Source organism: Colossoma macropomum, unplaced genomic scaffold, assembly GCF_904425465.1.
Source record: "Colossoma macropomum unplaced genomic scaffold, Colossoma_macropomum, whole genome shotgun sequence".
NCBI classification, from domain to species: domain Eukaryota; kingdom Metazoa; phylum Chordata; class Actinopteri; order Characiformes; family Serrasalmidae; genus Colossoma; species Colossoma macropomum.
The window spans coordinates 22,327,452-22,349,271 of NW_023494802.1; the positions used below are offsets into that span (position 1 = coordinate 22,327,452).

Below are 21,820 nucleotides of genomic sequence, written 5' to 3' on the forward strand. Positions count from 1 at the left end.
CAATTTATTTAATTTAAGTCAGTGGAAAAAGTCAGTAAGTAAGCTATCACGTTTCCTGTTTGCCTTCATTGCTGAGCTAAACTACCCAATGCAAACAACATGACCATCCAAATTCTTTTACAGGCACTACTTTTCCTGCAGTGCCCCAGAGTCTTTCCTTTGAATGTTTTGCCCAGTCAGGCTGTGTGGCAGCTGCTCTCAAAACAGAGCTAGCAGTAGGTGGACATAAACATATGCAAGTATTTAACAATGTAGCTTTACAAAGGTTCATCTGTCAATGGCACATCACCCACAAAGCACGAAGAATAATATTAACATGTATGTTAGGGGTTAACCATTTGTTGCCAACTAAAATGCATATTAGGGCACTAAATCAAAGGCATTAGTTAAGTTAGCAACTTATGTAGTCTAATTTAGTAGTCTCTAGTCGAATTTTATACACAAATAAAACTACACTATAAAAACGTGTTTAGTAGCTCAACCTAAAAAAATACTTAATGTGTTAACAAATAAATTAAATTAACTGGTTTTATTTAATCTAGATAATACTTTTAATAAACTTTAAAGGAATCCTTTTAATCAAAGTAATTTATTAAGTAAAACTAGTTAAATTGTGTGTTACCACATAAAAAGTCATTTTTAAGGGTTGAACTACAAATTAATTTTAAATACAAGGGACGTTGTTGAATTAACGACTTCTCATTTTGCACATCTGCGTTTTCTAATGACCATGAATTGATGATGTAAGAACAAAATCACACAACTGGAAAGTAGTTTTTTGGTTTCATATGAATTATTACACATGCCATATGTGGTCTTTTTTTGTCAAATTAAGGCATAAATGTTCTGCTCCTAGGACTGACAAGCAAAGAGGAAGGGCTGGCCCACTTAATTTAGAGTATGCACCAGTACAACCAGCAGTCTAGAAATTCCCTCGGTGTGTACTTTAAACCTTGTCTTTAAATATGTATAATTCTACATGTAGAATCTCTGGTGATCTATCTTGGTGATCCATTACAGAAAAATCACATAACTTTAGTGTGTAAATAATCACATGACAATTCACATTATTTTTCACACCATTTTTCATATAATGCATATCTTTAGTTTTCATTCATTTGTGAATTCCTCTTGTCATGATTGTCATTTTTACACTGTTCATCTGCACATTTTTTGTGTACATGTAATTTTTGTGTACATACAATACATATAAAACAATACCACAGTACTGTGGGTTCAGAGGTGAAAAACATGTGACAACCTGTAATATCAGAAGATAATGTGTCACATGTTCTGTTATTATTCACATTACATCAGGTGCTGACTTGTTTTTAGACACTTACTTTTCTGTAAGGGACACAAAAAGTTTTTTTTAAATGTTATGCCTTAAAGAAGTCAATATGTGTAAATGACTTTGAACTGTATCACAGATTCAAAAAAGAGAAACCTAAAACTTGCTGAATAAAACTGTTGTCCCTATTTTGCATTGCAATTAGGTAAACTGCTAAAACATTTACATTACCTGCTCATTTTCATTTCTCTCTCTGATTAGATGCAAATAAATTAAATTATGACTGTATGACGGTCAGAAAAGAAAGACTAAGTCCTGTTTGCATTTCAGATATCTTTGTCTTTGCTGTGTTGATATTGGGTGTGGTGTGCAGCTTCAATGCAAATCAAATAGGCGTGTGTCCTCCCTATCAACTGGCGTGAGTTACCCAGCAGTAGCACAGAACTCATAAGCACTCTTTTGTCTGATCTAGGTAGGCTACATGTTAGTTTTACCATATGCATGCACCACAACCTTAAACCCAACTAAATGGAAATTCTACAAAGGAAATGTAAAAGATGGCACTAAAAACAGCAAAGCAACACAACAGCAACAACTCAATAAGAACACATTATTCAAAAAGATGGGAACCAATTAAACTAGTTATTTACAGTTGAAGCTCTCTTTATCTGATTATTTCCACCTGATCATGCTGAGATGGCCACACAGAACCACATTAAAGATAGTAGCTCTCCTCCTCCAAATAACAAGACATTTTACAGGATCACCATGACAGCATTTGAGAGCACTTTTGTATTTGGCTTTTGGTAAATTTCAGTTGTGGTATTCAGTTTAACAGGGTACTTTGTTTTACTGCACCCTGGTCAAAGTACAATCTGGCTTCGTTTTACAGGCGTGGTAAGAAATAGTAAATAGATTAAGTAAATCCTAGTGGAGCCTGAAGAAGTTACAAAAATTGGTATCAAATTTTTAAGTGTTTAATTAAAGTGACCTTCTCTGCTTGATCGAACTTTGTGGAATGTTTCGTTGTTCATGTTTTGCAGTGAAGTGAAACGGGTAAAAAAGCCTAGTGAAAGTATTACATCATGCGTTGATGATTGCTTTTATTCCGCTGTTCTGTAATTTATTTTTTTTTCATACAAAATCCTTAAAATATACTATTGTATGGAATAATGTGATACGTGTAAATACGATACGAAGCCTAATACCACTGCACCTGTGTATAAATAAGTTTGGTTTTATCAACACAAAGCGGCAGTGCACTATGCACAGTTGCAACTTGTAATTAGCTACACCTCTAGGGTCAGGTGATCCGTCCTCCTCGAAGTGAGCGGAGGACTACAGGTAGATGAGAGTACAGTGCCCTGTGGGAGCTGCTGAGGACGTCTCGAGAGGGAATACGTGCACGTTTTCTTCCAGTTAGCGCTGTAAAAGACCGCGATAAATTGTTGCTTGGACATGTCCATTAGTCGGCAAAACTGGTCAGCTTTGTCCAGGTAAGTTTAATAAAGTGCTTTCATTTTTTTATTATTTTGCTCTCCGCTGCAAATGCAGTAACGAGAAAAAAACTGTCAACTGCTTATCCGAAAAAAACAATTGTTTTTCCGGGGATTACCTGAGCGAATATTTTAGACATTGTGCTACTGAAACAGCCAGCGTTGCTATTTCGGTCACTTAGGCCTAAAGCAACCGTTTCTTTAGTAGTCCATGACGTGTGCTAGTGGTTTTATAAGCCTGTTTCACAACAGTTTGTGAGATGCAGTGTGTACGAATGAGCAGAAGTCAAACGTCTTACACTGCCAATAGAACATGAAATGAGAATATGTTATGTCTTAAAAATGTATTATTATTATTATTATTATTATTATTATTATTATGTTTGTGTATGGCAACTAGTTTTAGCTGCAGATATCTTTGTTATGTGTATTTAGGCTGGCCCAGCAATGGACAATGGAAGATGAAGAGGAAGTTGAGAGAGAGCGGAGAAGAAAAACAAAGAGCTCCGTCAGTGATGTGGACAGAGACATTTTCAGTGATGACACTGAACCACAGAACATTAGGTTAGAAGATGATAAAAAAGAGGCTGCTTGTATGCATTATGCAGACTATTCTAGATCCTCATGTAAATGCTGTTTGAACAGACAAAGTAGCCAAAGGATGTTTGCATAAAGAGCTCAGGTCAACAATGACAGTACTATTTTAGAAATATATATTTTATTGTGTCATAATGGTATATGATGGCCATAATTCATAGGCGGGTGTGTATTCTGTGCTGTCATATAGCATACATAAATTGGATGGCTGCCATGTGGGCATCTGAAAGTCATCATGTGAATTGGCACCATACATTGGGGTAGCATTCGTACACTTATAATGTTAATTATTTTGCTCTGAAGAAATAATCTATTCTGAAGGGTTTTTATCCCAAGAACCAGAGAGGTTATGTAGCTATTAGAGAAGATGAGGAATCCATCCTCATGAAGACTTTTCTTCACTTATTTAAATGCCTTAGAGAGTATGTTGTCTAAATTCAATACTTATCATTTTATAATAATGTAAATCTTTTTGCTCTTACATAAAATATTTTGTATGTGGATATATCAGATCAGCATACAGAATATCATTACTTATTGTGTATCTCAAGTGAGAGTTTAGTTCCTGAAGGTGATGACTCTGGTGGCGGAGTGTTGGAGCAGCTGCAGATGGACTTTGTGGAGATGCTACGCATGCGAGATGAACGCAGGAGGAGGAGACATGTAGAGACACTGAGTAGGCAAAAGCAAGAGGAAGAAGGTGGAGGTGAGGTCGTGGGAGAGGAATACGGTGCAGGAGAGGCACAGGTGGAGGTACTGGGAGACACTGAAAATAACGACATGAAGATGAGCAAGCAGACCCTTGCCTCCTCCCCAACAGTGTCTTCCATCCTCACTCACAGCCCAGTCTCAGAAAGAGACAAGCAGGTGCTCTTATTGTTTAACCTAATAGCTTTGACCTAGCATTTTGAACAAGCATAGAGGGCAAAAAATGGTTATTTTTGATACCCAGTCAAATCACTGGAGAACCTGAAAGTGTTAAAAACAAATTTCCATTCTTTTTTCCTCAAACTGTAAAAGGAGCAGTTAGGTGCTGGCAGTTACACTTGGTATGTTTGAGAAGAAATGTAACTAATATTAGCCAGTGCAAGCACTACATAATTAATATTGGTGATTATAGTTGTATAACTTGCAAAAGTTTTTGTACTTAGGAGTATGCAACTGAGGCTGTAAACATTTAAATCCTCTGAATATCTACATAAAGCTTTTTGAATTCAATGTGCTGTCATCTTCACAGTTTAACTGTGACTGCCTTTACCTCTGAACTGGGGTCAGAGGTAAAGGCAGTGATATCTTTGAGGCTGTATTCTGTTACTAACTGGAGACTGTGATTAATCATCTACAGCATTAACCGAAGGTTTTGCCTGGGGCCTAGTTTACCTCAGGTAACCTCACATGTAAAAGCATATTGGGTCCTAAAACGTATTTCTGAGATCCCTGCCTTTGCTTCTGTGATATTCTATGCCAGAATATGTGTACTGTTAAAAATGCCCCACAAGTGTTTACTGTAAATATGTTATGCTGAATTATTCATTATAAATGTTTGATAAAAGAAGTGTTTTGATTTCATATGATTTACTTTAAGTCAAAGCAGCAATCTCTATAAACTGCAGTTGTTGTAACAAATTGTAGTTCCTGGGTCAACAAAACATGTATTTCAGCAGCTATTATTCACTGCAGAACTGAAATCATGCTGTAACTACTCCATATTTTTTATTTGTCTTTTTTATAGACAGAAAATGGGAGCACAAAGGCTGATTATCATGCAAACACATTCACACCAACCGAGTCATCGCAAACATTTGTAAGGTAAGCATACATAAAGATATAAATACATACGATTACTGAATTTTTTTTTCCTTTGATAAGGTAATATCTGGAAGACAACCTTTTGCTCTGCTTGAGTTCTTTTCCTCTTGTTTCATTTGATCAGCTCTGTTTCCATCTCTTTTGACAAGAATGTTGCCAAGACAAGAGTGACATCTCCTCTCAGCACTAGGTCTGCATCCTCTCAGGTATTAGAAGCAAGTGTTCTACTAAAGAAGTTGTCTAAGAATAGTTTTATTGATCTGCAATTTAATCATCACATTTACTTGGTGGACTATGGCCCTCTTCCAAAGACATAATAAAGTGCAATATTAGCCATTCTTAGGTAGGGGAGTGAATGTCTAAGCTAACTCTACTCTTATCTTAAAGATAAGGCGTGTTTCTTATTAGCAGTCTTCAACTCTGAGCTCCTCTGGGATTTTTGAGGTATTGCATAGAACTTGCTGAGACGTGTTTTGTGTGTCAACTGCAGTAAGATCTCTAGAAAGATTATAATAATTAGGGATGCATCGATAATGATACTGGAATCAGGTATGGACCAGATGTACAAAAATGCACCAATACCACATTTACTTTGGCGCAACCATCGGACACATTTATTAGCAGGTCAGATCAAAAGTTAACCTACTTTTAAAACTTTATGGTACAGTACAACTACATCTAAAAAAGAACCTAGACAAGGAAATCACAAATTATACTCTACTTTATTTCATCCTTTAGGGTCCAACCCACAATAAAATGTCATGGCCAGTAAAGCTACTTTGCATGCCTTTTAGCTAGTTAAACTGTTGATAATTGTTGATAATTTAACTGATCTTCTTGTTGCTGAAATATTGAAGATGTTCCCAGAGTGCTCAAGTTTCCAGTTTCATTCTAATGTAATTCCTACTGGTCAAAACATAATTACAGATATCTGTATCTTACATGTAAATATAAAATAAAATGTAGTTATTACTAGTCAAAACTGCATTCTGACAAGTTACAATTTTGCATTCAGATATCAATAATATTATTCTTACTAGTTAAAAGAGAACTCGATATCTTCAACTATATTTTAAAGATCTGAAATGATACATATCTCTAATGCATATTATAAGTAGTTATAATAACTAGTTAAAATTTTAATTTTAATTAATATTTTTACTGTCAAAAAACTGTACACATGTATGGCATATGGCAAGCCATTTTAGCTTTTAATCCTTTTTTTTCATATCAGGAATTCCATTTTCAGATGGGAAAATTCTTGATATTAAAAATTGAATTTTTACTAGTAAGAATTTAATTTCTACGAGTAATAATTACATTTCTTTATATTAAAAATGAAATCTGTAGTAGTTAAAAATATATTTTTGATATCAAGAATTATGGCAAACAGTTTTAGCTTTTAATGCTTTTTTTCTTGATGTCAGGAAATATGGCAAGCCATTTTAGCTTTTAATTCTTTTTTCTTGATATCAGGAATTCAATTTATACATGTGAAAATGTAATTTCCACTAGTAAAATTTAAATTCTTGATATCAAAAATTGAATTTTTACTAGTAAGAATTCGATTTTCACTAGTAAACATTTAATTTTCACTAGTAAAGATTTTATTTTGGCTAGTAAGAATTGTATTTTTACTAGTACAAATTGAATTATTACATGTTCTAATGTTAATTATATGGCAAGCCATTTTAGCTTTTAATACTTTTTTCTTGATATCAGGAATTCAATTTAAACATGTGAAAATTTAATTCTTACTAGTAAAAATTGAATTGTTACATGTAGAAATTAAATTTTTGATATCAAGCATTCAATTTACACATGCGAAAATTGAATTCTTACTCATAAAAACTTGATATCAGGAATTTAATTCTTACCAATCGATTTTTTTCACTAGAAAATTGAATTATTGATATTCCTAGCTGTTTTAACTTGTATTCCTTTTTTTCTTGATATTAGGAATTCAATTTACACATGTGAAAATATTTCCACTAGTAAAATTTTTACTAGTAATAATTGAATTTTCACTAGTAAAAATTTAATTTCTACTAGTAAAAAATCAATTTCTACTAGTAAAAATATCTTCACTAGTAAAAATGTGATTTCTTGATATCAAAAATAAAATTTTTACTAGTCAAAATTATATTTTTGATATCAAGAATAAAATTTTCACAAGTAGAAATTGAATTTTTACTTGTAAAAAAAATTAACTAGTAAAAACTGCATTTTTACTAGTACAAATTGAATTATTACATGTTCTAATGTTAATTAGCTTGATTTGCATGTGGATGTGAAGGCGGGGATGATTTGCATTGTGCTTTCCTTAAATAGACAACGGCAAGTACCATAAATATATATTACGTATAAGTCATTAGGAAAAATAATGCTTGCACTTTAGCTTGCAGTATGGCAAGCCATTTTAGCTTTTAATCCTTTTTGTCTTGATATCAGGAATTCAATTTAATTTTTACTAGTAAGAATTTAATTTCTACATGTGAAAATTAAATATTTACTAGTGAGAATTCAGTTTTTACCAGCAAGAATTGAATTCTTACTAGTGATAATTCATGAGTTTCCCCATTCATTTTTAATGGGGAAAACATTTTTACTAGTAAGAATTAAATTTCTACTAGTAAAAATTAAATTTTCACATGTAGAAATTTAATTCTTACTAGTAAAAATTTTATTCCTTCATTTTATTTCATTCTTGATATCAAGAATTCAATTCAATTCAGTTATGTAATATATATTTATGGTACTTGCCATTGTCTCTTTAAGAAAAGCACAATGCAAATCATCCCCGCCTTCATATCCACATGCAAATCAAGCTAATTAACATTAGAACATGTAATAATTCAATTTGTACTAGTAAAAATGCAATTTTAATTTTTACTTGTAAAAATGTTATTCTTGATATCAAAAATATAATTTTAACTAGTAAAAAAATTATTTTTGATATCAAGAAATATAATTTTCACTAGTAAAAATGTAATTTCTACTAGTAAAAATTTACTTTTTACTAGTAGAAATTCAATTTTTTACTAGTGAAAATTCAAATCTTGATATCAAGAATGTAAATATTACTAGTGAAAATTAAATTTTCACATGTGTAAATTGAATTCCTGAAATCAAGAAAAAAGGATTAAAAGCTAAAATGGCTTGCCATATAATTAGCTAGATTTGCATGTAGATGTAAAGGCGAGGATGATTTGCTTTGTGCTTTTCTTAAAGAGACAACACCAAGTACCAAGTCCTCAGGAACAATACAGCTTGTAGTTAAGAGATGCTGCAGTACATTCAAACATTTAAATTTAAAAACGTTTAAAAAGTTACTGTCTTACAAAACTTTCAAAGAAACTGCTTTCTCCAATGTGACATGCCCATAATACTTAGTGGGAGCATGGTTGCCAGAAAGCTTTGTAAGTAATGTTACAGATGGCAAAGTCAAAAGCTCTTCATAAACCAAGACTCAAAAATATAAGCTACCATAAATATATAGGAATATATAAACATTAAAAGCACACATTAAAGTAAATAATACTGTTTACTCTCATCCATTGTCATTTCATTTTGAAAGCCTTAAATTTCTAAGCAGGCTGCAGACTTGGCAACCTTGGATCTGTGTAGACACTCCCAAAGTAAGTGACATTGGGGCACTATTGGATAGATTTAAATAGACACTTTACTGGCTCATTTGAATAAATTTGAACTAGCATAGAAAAGCATTTAAAAGGTCTGCTCACACAGCGAAGTGGTGCTAACTCCATGGCAGTCAGACACAAAGCCATTGGGCACTTTAAACATTCCACCTTAGAATATTCCCGCCAGGAATACATTGTGTGATTTTAGCCAGTTTTTAACATACAAAAACAAAACCACAACCACCTCCCCAGTATGGGTGAAAACACATAGGTTAAATTAGCAAACTGTAAGCAAAAAAAATTTGACTGAAAAGAATTAGAAGGTAAAAACGTTAATATGGTGATTTTTTAAAATTGTCTTTGTAAAATAAAAGTACTATAAAATGTAATCTATTTACAGCTATAAAGAAATGTTTTTCTGACGTGGAACAAAACCCTTTTTTCCAGGGTTGGTGCCACAACTTCAAAAGTGGTGGGGCAAAACATACTTTTTCAAACGGCAACTGGCTGAGTGACGAAATGCAATTAGGCCACGTACTATAACTGCCTTTCATGAACATGTCTTTAAAAACCTACTCAGAGGTGCGCAGTAACTAGTTTCATTTAAAGTACATGCACTTTAGTAAAATATTCATGGATTTTACTCCATTTTTCAAATCATATTACTTTTATTTCAACTAAAATGAATAAAGAATCTTTTTACTCTGATACGTTTTAGCTATTCATATTTAGATACTACTTCCATTTTTTGTGTTTAAGTATGTTTTGATAGTGGCAATATATGTACTGCTTTGTGATTGGTTACATTTCTGACTTCTGAGCTTCATGTTTTAGACCAAACCCTAAAAAGAGAAGATCAGAGCCACACAATATTTAGTTCCTAGGCTGATAAATGCTGGATGCAGTAGAAATTCCACTGCGGTACTGAACACTTATAGATTTTCATCCTGCTTCTTTTGTACTTCTCCTCAAGTTGTTTTGGGGAAAGTACTTTTACTTATGTAATTGTTTTATGCAAGTATCAATACTTTTACAGTTTCAGTAACTGCAGCCTCTGATAGTAGTATTGGTTAGCTAACATCTCTGAAGAACATCAGGCTGTTTTCATTCCCAGTTCATTTTCTAAAGGTGCACCACAGTTTTGTTTTTTGTGATGTATCTCATTCATTTCGTTCGGAAGGTGGACTGCGCGGCTAAAGTGGACTAAATTACACACATGGTGTTTGTTTATTGATCAGAAGTTTTGCAGGAATGCAAGCACTCTGTTACTCAGCAAAATCATACCATTATTTCTACAAAAAATAAGATGTTAAAATATGGTATATGTTTGTTAAATAATGTTTATTTCAAGGTAAAACATATGTTTAAATATACTGTAATTTACTGTCATTTTATGCAGTGTCCTTGTAAATCTGACACTTAATGTGCTACATGCAATGGAAAACTAAAACAACTGGAAAGATGCATTTCTTGAAGAAAGTCAAGGGATTGCTGTGCAGCAACGCTAGCAATCATTTGTGGTTGCCAGTGTTTATTAGGTGGGTGTAAGGATGTTGCTAAATATCAGGTAAATTTAAAACATATAATTGATCCAACGTTCTCATTATGATATGATTAACTTATCAACCTTTACTGTGTTAATGCCATCTCACTGCAGACAGGCTGCCTGAACTATTTAAAGTGGATAAAACGGTTTTTTTTACAGGACTTGGGCGGAGCAGCGGTTGAGCGAACTTGTTAGCCTAACTGATTCTCTATAAAAACGGCTCCACATAACCTGAGAAAATAAAAGAAAAACTACATAGTCGGCTTAAGCTCGGCTGCTGTGCGGGGAACATGGCAAAGAGTTGTCACTGGCACATCGAAATCAGCTCAGGTACAGATACGGGCGAGGCTCTGCAACTGATGTGTTGGCCAAAAATTACGAAAAGATTCCACGTGTACTCAGGAAAGCACATTGCGCCCGCATTGAGCTCGGAGCCGTCGTCAACGTTTCACCGTGAATGTGGGAACTGCGCGCCTAGAGCCGCTTTTGGAAACTTCGAAAGGAATCAAGACGCGTTTGGTGAGTAAATTATTGATGTATTTGACATAGAAGTAGTTTTTAAGATACTTATTCAAACCTAATCCCAGAATTTGTTAATGCTGAACTTTCCATATGTCAAAAACGAACATAAGCATTACTTGCTAACCGTTAGCTAGCTAGCTAGCTATCATATACAATTTTGGTAGGCTAGCGAGTCACCACTTTTAGATGACTGTTTGTTCTTACAAAATATGAGAAATATGAAAAATTACAAATTTAAAGTGAGACAGTGTCGAATATCTGGTGTGTACACTTACTAGAGTTGCTAGCTAGCTAACCTAACTAAGTAACCTAGCTTAGCTAGCTACGTACGCGCAAGCTTAGGCTAAGTTAATAGCTCTGCTGGACGACCGGATTATGCCGCCTAAAGGCCTCAGCATACTTTTTGCGAAATTAAATTCTCGAGGGTTGTGCAAAGCCGAAAGCACCTTAGCGAGCTTACAAGCTTGCATACTTTCTGCGGTTTCGTGTTGCCTGTCGCGGATGCTCCACGTGAGGCTACGACATTTAGTGATAAGTTCCATGACTGCTGGAAAACGATTATTTCAAAGTTCTAACTATGGCGATGTTTGAGTTCAGAATACTGCCACCATTTAAGGTGGAACGGGGAAATTCAAACAAGAAGCTGATGAATAGAAAGCCAACTTCAGCATTGTCCTCTTGTGAACCTAAATATAAGATAATCTGTATGTTAGGTGCTTAGCACTAGTTAGTTAGCACTAAGTTACCGAATAACATCTTACATTTAGGAGATATCCGTTGTTTATTTAACAAATGCGCGTTTCTCAGTGAAATATTAGTGCATCTTCCAAAGCCTAAGCTCCTCAAAGTTGTCCATCTTTGTTTCATGGCATGCCTCTTTTTTACTGACCAATCACAGGCCCTGTCGCGTAGTGACTTTGTCCGCGGAGTTCGCCCAGCTGCCATGTGCGCGACACGGCGAGCGAGTCCTCCGTGCGACGTCTCTGCAGGAAGTATGCTGAGGCCTTAATTTGTGCTAACCCATGATGAATACAGGCTCAAATCTGAACGGGAGACGTCGAGTGACTGGTGTTGGAGCGACAGAAAAGCAGAAATTAGCTAGCTAACTGCGCTCTGTGATGTGTGGAGCTGATAGCTTGGTGTCCAGTAGGCTAATGGGCTCACGCACCACAGAGCACACTCGATGCTTCTCTCACAAGAAGAGGATATTTAGCATGTTTAAAGGATAAAAACAGAAATCTGAGAGAGATGCGTCGGGTGACTGGTACAGTTAAAACACTAGGGTCAATTGCAATTTGGTAACTAGCTGCCAAGTGATTTTACATGCTAACTATCCTAGCTAGCTATATCAGACTAAAGTTTGTGAAATCGGTCTTTCTTCTCCTTACATCACTGTTTTAAGGCTTAACCATATCTTTTCTTCTTGCAGTTACCTACACATTTCCTACATCTACCACAAGCATTTCTCAGGTATGAAAGCAATGTTTATTTGCCTCTTTCTCTGGCATGCTGCTGGTTTGTTTATACTCATTTTTCTACACTTGTGACATTAATAGCCTAAGATGAATGTCTGTCTTTATTTGAAGTCAGTTTTGTACTAGTTACTAGTATCTCTGTGTTTCTCATGACTGACTATTGACTGACAGTAATACTCTTTGGGAAAGAACAGGTTTGTGACATTTTAAATGTTTTCTCCTGGAGGATGCATATATCTGCTTCCAGGTATACAAACAAACTTAAAAGAAAAAAATTTATATTTCAGGGTGTCTTTCTTCTTCTAGGCCCTCACATTTGCAGCTTCAGGAGCCTATTGATCAGGACTGAACAAAGTACAAAACTTCTGAACGTGAGTAACAATAAAAATTAAATAGTGGTTGATTTAAAATAAAAGTATTCTATTTGTTTTTACTTACAAAAGTTCTTGCTTTTAAAGTAAACTCTAATTTGGAAATCATAATGCATTGAAACAATAGTATTGGTTATGTTTTATTTTCATATATATATATATATATATATATATATATATGTGTTTATGTGTGTGTGTGTATATGTGTATGTATATGTGTGTGTGTGTGTGTGTGTGTGTGTGTATATGTGTGTATATATATATATATATATATATATATACATATATATATATATATATATATATATATATATACCCAGCCATTACCATGTCTTGGGATGTCTTAAGACACGTCTAAAGACATATTATGAAGACGTCTAAGGACATCTTGAGGCATGTCTTAAGAAATGAAGACATGTCTTTAAGACATGTCTATAGACACGGATCTTAAGATGTCTTGGCTATGATAACATCCCAAGATGTCTCAAGATGTAGGATACATATGTATTTTTATTATTTTTTTTTTTTATAAATCTTTTACTTTTAAATATTTTTAAGAGAATTTTAAAACGTAACATTATTTATAGCAAAAAATCTAGTAATTATTTAATTTTTTTGTTCTATGTAAGATGCATAATGGTATCATTTATTTTAATATATTGTATATTATTTTATAAACATACAAACATTGCATACATTAGTACATACTACAGTTATAAATTTCATAACAAATTTAACAACAAAAGTAATAATAATAATAATAGGCACATGGTTCCCAGTCTTTCTCTACAATGAGCCATTTTATATGAAACCACTAAATGACTTTGTTTACATCGCAATGACAGAATTATGCCAAGTTTACACAAATGTGGAATTCCCCTTTAAATGTTTCTGTGGCATTAGAAAAGCTCATGGAATCAGTGAAAATTTATTTGTGAGTTCATACCATGCCTTCAACATGGTGGTAGTATGAAGAAAGACTCTTATGCAACTATTTTGTAATACAGCATTGCTGCAAAATTTAAAAATCTAATTCAGTGCTTTTAAATACCTTTTTATAGTAATTAACCCTTAATGTTTTAAAAAATGTGGTAAAAATAAAACATTTTTTTCTGTTACTATTTTACAGTTGCTTCATTTTTTTTATGAAGGTATCATTTTATCAACTTTTAAAATAATAATAAGAATAAGGAGAACAAAGAGCAATAATAAGTATGCATAAATTACAGTAATGTAATTTAAAGGGGTATGGAAAATCACTGTTTTACAGTTTTGTATTTCCTTGTTAATCTGTTAAATTCACAATACTTCTACATTCAAATAATTTACTCTGCAATCCAAAGCATAGCCCATGAAAAAGCACCCACATAGCTTTCAAAAAATATAGATTACAGTTATTGTTCATTGTTTTTACAACTGTGTATATGCATAGTACAATAGTGTCATCACACTTGAGATGTTCTACAGACAAGGAAAAACATGTTAACTGACTTTATGTAGAAATTTGAAATATACTGCAATAAATATACAGTTTCACAAACCAATTAATCTGATTTTAAGGTCAGCTGTTATTCCGTATATAAGTTATGCTTAAGTTATTAGCAACGTAGTACTATGAACAATTATAAATGAAGGGAAACAATTTTAAGACAAATTCATATGGACTAAAAAGAAACACTGACCAACAGAGTAATACAGAGGTCTGAACCCCAGCAGCACTCATAACATACCTGAGTCAGATAATGATCAGCTGTCAAACAATTAATACCAGACTCAGATGTGCTAGGAACATTTTATGTGGACATACGTGGACACAGGAAACAGGACACAGATAACTCGATGTGAATATGTCCATGCCATAATGCCTGAACACTAAAATTACTTATCACACTGCTAATGTTACCGATTTCTCCTTTTAGAGTTAAATCCATGATGAGTGAGAGAACTGTCAGATTCACAGCCCATCGCTTCTTCCTCTGTTTTTTTGTGTTAGTCTTCTTTGTCAGAGATATGAGGAAAATGCATCTGTTAAAAAATCAATTAAATACGTTTACTCATCTAAAATCAACTCAGGCATTTAGTACACAAAGAAATGTGACAAGGCTTTAAATAATACCGATGCATGAACTCCAGCGTGGCACCCAGCTCGCACGCATAGCTGATATTCAGACAGTGATTTTCAGTGTAATGAAACATCAGGATGAAGCCACTTGTGTAAGAGCACAGTTGAGTGTTGAGAATGATATGGACTGCCACCATACTGGATGAGACCCAAAGAGAGGATGTTCCTTTGGAAGGATTGAAAACAACAAAGTTGATTAGATAATTCACAATTCTGTTGTTTTCATCCTCTAACATGCCTAAATCAACATGTAACAGAAATGATCATTTGCAGTTGAGGCAGGTGTGAGCTTAGTACTGATATCTGTATCTGTTAAAAGCTGTGTTAAAGGAGAATTACACAATTTTTAAGCACAATTTAATCATTAAGATGCAAAAAAGTAGTCTGATAAGAAATGTTCCATTGTGGAAAAACTTAGTCAGAGTTGTTCACAGTGGCAGTGACAAGAACCAGATGTTTGAAGAGTTCAATGCCTCTAATCTCTCTCACAGAGAATTATTACATGAAATGATTATTAATAAGAGCTAAACTCTATTACAGCATGTTTACCACATGCTGTATGCTATAAATTGTAGCGCTCTGAGACTTGCAGTATTAGACATTAAGGTACCATGAAGAAGTAAATTCATAAATATTGATATAGTGTTGGTGATATTGCCACATCAATATTTTGAACACAGCTGTAATGAACAAAGCGCAGATATCTGAGTACTCTAACCCAGCTTTACCTAAACATTCTGCTCTTCTGTATTACAATAAATACTTCATGAAATATATTTGTTTGGAATACCCACCAAATCTAAACATCTGTCTGACATTCATATAGTTTTATTAAAAAAATTAAAACTTGAGTCTCACCAGTTGCTCAGCTTCAGATGATTGCTGATGAGAAACATCTAAAACAAAACAGACACATGAGGTAAATGCAGCAAAACAACAACACCAAGGCATAACAATGAAAAACACAAAACAAACTGGTCATTATATATTACTGACTAAAATGTAGCCGAGTAAAACATAGATTATTAATATAAAGCACAAATAATACATTTTAAAAATATTCTGGAAAGTACAAATCCACCAAGACGTTACTAGAGTAAATGTAACTGAGCAAATTAAAATGATTACTACCCTCTCTGAACTACACAAACTGACGGACTATGTTCAGTTTCATTGTTGTGCTTTTCAGTGTGCTAACCCTGCTGCACTGAGATCAATCTTAGATTTAATTCTGAGGCAGCCTTTCATTTGTTCCAGCTTCCTCAATGCTTCAACCGACTGATTCAGCTGCATACTAGTGTAACATCTCACCTGTCCATACTCTAAATCTTATGAGTGTCCATGGCTGCACTGCTGGGTGAGACAGCTGTACAGAGCTGAAGCTGGGCGGTATGTTTACAGTGCGCTGCTGGGTGAGACAGCTGTACAGAGCTGAAGCTGGGCGGTATGGTTACAGTGCGCTGCTGGGTGAGACAGCTGTACAGAGCTGAAGCTGGGCGGTATGGTTACAGTGCGCTGCTGGGTGAGACAGCTGTACAGAGCTGAAGCTGGGCGGTATGTTTACAGTGCTAAGCGACATCTGACGCAGCCGCAAGGCGTAAACAGACAAGCCGCTTAGCCGCTAGCTAGCTAGCTAACTATATGCTAAAAGTTAAATGCTTCAACTGACTGATTCTGCTGCACACAAGCATAACATCTCACCAGATGAGACAGCTGTAGGTTACAGAGCTGAAGCTGGGCGGTCACTAACGCTATGGTTACAGTGCGCTGCTGGGAGCCGCTAGCTAGCTAACTATACGCTAACCTAATGCTGGTGCCTTCACTCGGGAGATCGACCCAGAAATACAGAAAAAAATGTTTACTCCAGCTGACTGTTAGTGAGGCTGCTTATCTCATTTTGTCACTACTCACCTTTTAAAAGCAGATTCTGACCGTTGCAGTCGTAACTCCAGTCGCCACTCCACTCGGTCCAGTCAGTTAACTTTAGTCAGATACGCAGCTTAAAATCCTCGTTTTTGGGAGCTGAAAACGTCACCCGGCAGATGGCGCTGTCTTGGTAAGGAATGTAAGAGACTGTCTTATCGAGGTTTAACACTCGCTAAACAAACTCTTTAAAACTGCCCGCGTTAGCGACGTGAGAGACTCACTCACTGTAAACGGCTTGTAACGGTCGCATTTGCTTTAAAAGGAGGAACGGCCCCAAAGAGCGCTTGCGCTTCAAAACCGAACGTCCAAGCGGCGGAGTCTCGCGCTCTAATTGGTCTGAAACTCCCGCCAGTCTTTTGTTTGTCCTCCCATAGATCTTTTTCCGGTTCGCACCGCTCTGCTCTACTGAATGAACTGTGCTGTTTTGTTTTTGTTTGTTTGTTTTTTTAATCTAGACACAGGATAGAAAACTGCAAACTCTTGAAATACATGAGACTGCTGTACAGGATTATCATACAAAGCATCACTGGAGGCCATGTCTTAATATATTAAAGTCAAAGTATGAAGTTGGACATTTAAACAAAAATCTGTTTATTATGTAATTTTACGTGGTGAAACAATATATAGGTCTTTATATTAGTACTCAAATACATTTGTTTATTATTGTTTGTGTTTTCCAAATACCTGGAGATAATAATTTTGAAAGTTATACATGGTATGTAAAAGGTTTGTTCTCTCTTTCTGTTGGGCCAAATTAAAAGTCCTAATGGTCTAACTTTGGGCAGCCCTGATCTACTTAAGAAAATAAATAGAAATGTAGATGTTGAAGAGAGTGAACCAAGTGCTTTTTTGCGTTAAGTTTTGGTGGTATGTGATCTCTAAAGTACTCATGTTAGCTGTTAAGTACATTTACTAAATAATTGTGATTGTAACATTTACTAATGGAGATAAATTAAGTTATTCTACCATGAACTTCAATGATATAAGGAAACAAGTTTAAACATTTTAAAGTAAAGTAAATGGTTTAAATTTGATTTTTTTTTTCTTTTGCTCTTTTGCTACTGTAAACACGTCTGCAATAATCAAAAAACAAAACATCAAAAAAAAATAATCACAAAGGTACAGCAAGTAAAACCTTAGTGAATGTTCTTTTAGTAATATTACACAAAAACCATAAGATTACAGCAGGCTGTTTCTTGAGGACATACTTGTTATATTCTCATTATATTTTACATTAGGGAGTGCTGTGGTAATCCTGGTAATCCTCAGTAGTTTTCAGTTTGGCAGTACCACAGGAATACCACACTCATACCACAGGACTTTTTGTAATGGACCACTCTTTGGTCTCAACTGAACTGTCTTAAGACACAACAGCTCTGTGTCTTAAGACAAAGTGATGTCTTAAGTCATGCCTCATCTTCAAGACACACAAAATAATTACTTCTTTGTCTTAAGATGTTAACTTTCATGTCTCAAGACATCTTATAAATACTGTCAAGACATCATAAGACACAGTGACAGCTGTGTGTGTGTGTGTATGTGTATGTGTGTGTGTGTGTGTGTATATATATATATATATATATATATATATATATATATATATATATATATACATATACACACACACACACACACACATGAATTGTGCACTTTGGACATTAGCAAGATAAACTAGCAGGTTGACTTTAATTGTACTTTGTCAAAGTGCGTAGCTCCAGATATTAGAGTTAACTGTTCATGTCTGTAGCCACATGGGTCATGATATTTATCAAAATGACATTTCCTGTGGTAATTACAGTGCTTATACTGCTGGTACTTAGATTAATTTAAAAGCAATTCAAGTAAAAATGTTGACTGAATACCTTTACACAAGTAATTAACCCTAATTAAGTATATCTTCTTTTACTCAAGTTACTAACACCTGTCTTACACAACAAGTTGTGTACTTTGTCCACCCTGCTTCTTGCTGACTACCTAATCCAGAAGTAGCCAGAAAAAAATCTCTGTCTATCTCCATCTCTAAATATCTCTTACTAGATTTGAGAGGCTTGGTGGTGGTGATGTTAGTGTGTGTTGTGCTGGTATGAGTGGATCAGACAGTGCTGTTGGAGCTTTTTAAATATTGTGTCCACTCACTGTCCACTCTATTAGACACTCCTACTTTGTTGGTCCACCTAGTAGATGTAAATTCAGAGACAGTAGCTCATCTGCTGCTTCACAGTTTGTGTTGGCCATCCTCTATTCCTTCATCAGTGGTTGGTGGAGTGTTCTCAGTCTAGCAGTGACACTGAGGTAATTAAAACATTGCAGTATCTGATACACTAGTACCAGTACCACACACACTGTCAGTGTCACCGCAGTGCTGAGAATGAACTAATAACTGCTTTGTGGTTGTCTTTGCGGGTCCTGATCATTGATGAATAAGGTTTAAGGGGACTAACAAAGAATGCAGAGAAAAAGATAAATTACAGTTTGCAATTGCAAAACTATGAAGTGTACATATATTAAATTGACCTGATTCAGTCAAAAAAAGTAAGTAAATACAAGCTTGCTTTACCTAATAAAATGGCCAGAAAGTGTATACGTATAGTCAAGTTCAGTGATGTAATTTGTAATTTTTTTTTTTTTGTAAACACCATTGTTATAAGATATGATACCGTTTGTAGTGGCTTAATATATGATAATGCATATATTACTTTCCTAGAACAGTGATTGATCAGCTGTGCTCACGTGTTGTAGTTCTTCTTTGCTTGAGACTAGTTGTACTTAGTACAACAAAAATTCTTATGCTAGCTCAACTAAATATTTTAGTGTTGACTAATGTCAATCAGTATAACTAGTAATTTATGGAAGTTGGGTGAACAAGATAAAGGATATTGGTATTAACATTTTTCTTCATGTTCAAACTCATTGTTTTTACAGTGTAGGTGCACAAGGTGGCTGCTGGGTTGTAATGTTTGCTAAAGTGAACTACGTGGTTGCTTGTTGACAGTTGCTAGGGTGTTTGTAGGCGGTTGCAAGGGTTTCAGGGTGTATACTAAGATGTACCAGTTGGCTGCTGGGGGTGTTTCTAGGTTGTTGCTAAGGTGAACTAGTTGCCAGATAGTGCCGGGTGGTTGTTAAGGTGTAGTAGTTTGTTGCTAGGGTGTCTGATTGACTCAAAGCATCTGCACATTTAGGCTACAAGTCATGTAGGCATCATGCTCAAGCACTGCATCAATCTAACTTTTGCTTTCTTTCTGTTTTCTGGCTACAGAGAGGGTCATGCCAGTCCACAGTGAACACCTGATGGACAACATATGAGTTCTTATGCAGATCTGTTGACAATACACACTAAGTTTTAGTCATCATCCAACATCTTGTCTGTTTGGGACTCTTATCCCATGTTGAGCGCCTTGTTCGGTCAAGTCTGGTTCTTGATCAACCAGGGCAAGTGGCAAATTTTTTATTGTAATGTTTATTCATTCCACCATGGATTATCCTTTATACATATGGACACATGCTGTTATTTTAACATCTCAGCACTGCTTTGTGAGTTTCCTGGACAAGTTATTGGATCATCCAAGAAAAGTTTCTTAAAGTTTATCAAAATACTCTACCTTGGATTATAATGGATGTTATTTGTTATTTCCTTTGTAATAAATACCATAAGTTGTTGTTGACTGTTAAATCTATGATAACTAATTGTAATACCTTATGTGTTGTACCATATTTTTTTGCAGCAAAATTCTTGCAACCACAGCTGCCTGTAATTTACTGTGAAGTTGAGCTTTGCAATAAAATACTGTAATGTGTTATAAGGTTGTACTGTGTTTATCACTGATAGACTGTAGTTAGGTTTACGGTAGATCAGATTTTTTTTTATAATTTACTGTAGACAGAATTACAATATGTCTTTTTTACAGTAATTAACTGTAAATAAACAACAGTTCTGAACAGTAAAATTTACGGTTGAAAAAGCATACCGTAATGTCTTATACATTGTCACCATATTTTTTACGGTGAAACTCTGGCTACGACAGCTGCCAGTATTTTACCATAAATTTGACAGATACCAGTTTAATTTAACCGATCAGGTCACTGATGCTCAAAAGATCCTCCACGGTTCATGTACCAAAATCAAACGCTTGTAATTATTTCATTGCTTGTCTCTCGTAATTTACAGCAGCTCTCAGTTCAGGAACGATATGAGCGTCTGTAAAGAGTAAAATGTTAAAGCAGCAGATTGTGCAGACAGTACAGAGAAAATGTACTCTGGAAAAACAAGCTCTGGTGTTGATTTCCCTAGTGAATTAGCGCAATTGAGTTGTTTGGTGCTGCCTGGTAGAGTTGCGCATGTCAAAACCAAACTAAACAGGCTAATGTATATCATAAATTTAGCTAGATTGTAACGATTTAACTGTTAATATTTGAAGCACTCGTACTAACAACTACGTAATTCTCACTGTGGTATTAGTATGGGCAAGTACTAAAGATGGTATTGACTGATGCAACACTATTTAATACTCCTACTGCGTACTACTACTACTAATAATAATAATGACATTTTATCCAACCGTCTAATACTTATTTTCATTGGTTGTGAATGGTTGTTGTATTTAAAAGTTCATCTTTTCATTCTGTTATTATTTGAAATTCACTGAACTCAAAACTTTAAGGCCACCTGGTCACTTGTTATTTGAAATGACAAAATGTGTGTTTGGGTTCTGTATGTGTAGGAACATCAAAATGGGTCAGCAGGCAGCTTTGAACCTACAAACAAACCTTCATTTACAAGACAGAGCTCCAGGACCATGTCCTTCAGGGTAACAAAGCTACAGACTGATGTAAACATGTTAGAATATTGCATAGTTGTGAGTTGTGTTCTGTTACATTAAAGGTCAGTGCAAAGTGCATTACAATATGTAATATTTGTCATTTTTTGTCTTCTTTGCAGTTATGTCCTGCCACACTATCTGCACCTATGTCCATTTAAAATGTGCAAATATCACTTTTATAGAGTCTAGAGCATTAAAAAATCTGCT

The 21,820-nt window shown here is 34.8% G+C and overlaps 1 protein-coding gene across 1 annotated transcript in view; it reads left to right on the forward strand.

The window, feature by feature from the left end:
• Positions 1–2,576: 2,576 nt before the first annotated feature.
• The window catches only part of lad1 (ladinin), a 28,077-nt gene continuing 8,833 nt past the window's right edge, over positions 2,577–21,820 (forward strand). Inside the window, exons 1-6 of the mRNA XM_036591434.1 lie at positions 2,577–2,787; positions 3,223–3,351; positions 3,936–4,251; positions 5,117–5,193; positions 5,318–5,399; positions 21,515–21,601. Of these exons, the coding sequence (XP_036447327.1) occupies positions 2,750–2,787; positions 3,223–3,351; positions 3,936–4,251; positions 5,117–5,193; positions 5,318–5,399; positions 21,515–21,601 (729 nt within the window). The 5' untranslated portion in view covers positions 2,577–2,749. The remainder of the gene's footprint in view (positions 2,788–3,222; positions 3,352–3,935; positions 4,252–5,116; positions 5,194–5,317; positions 5,400–21,514; positions 21,602–21,820) is intronic.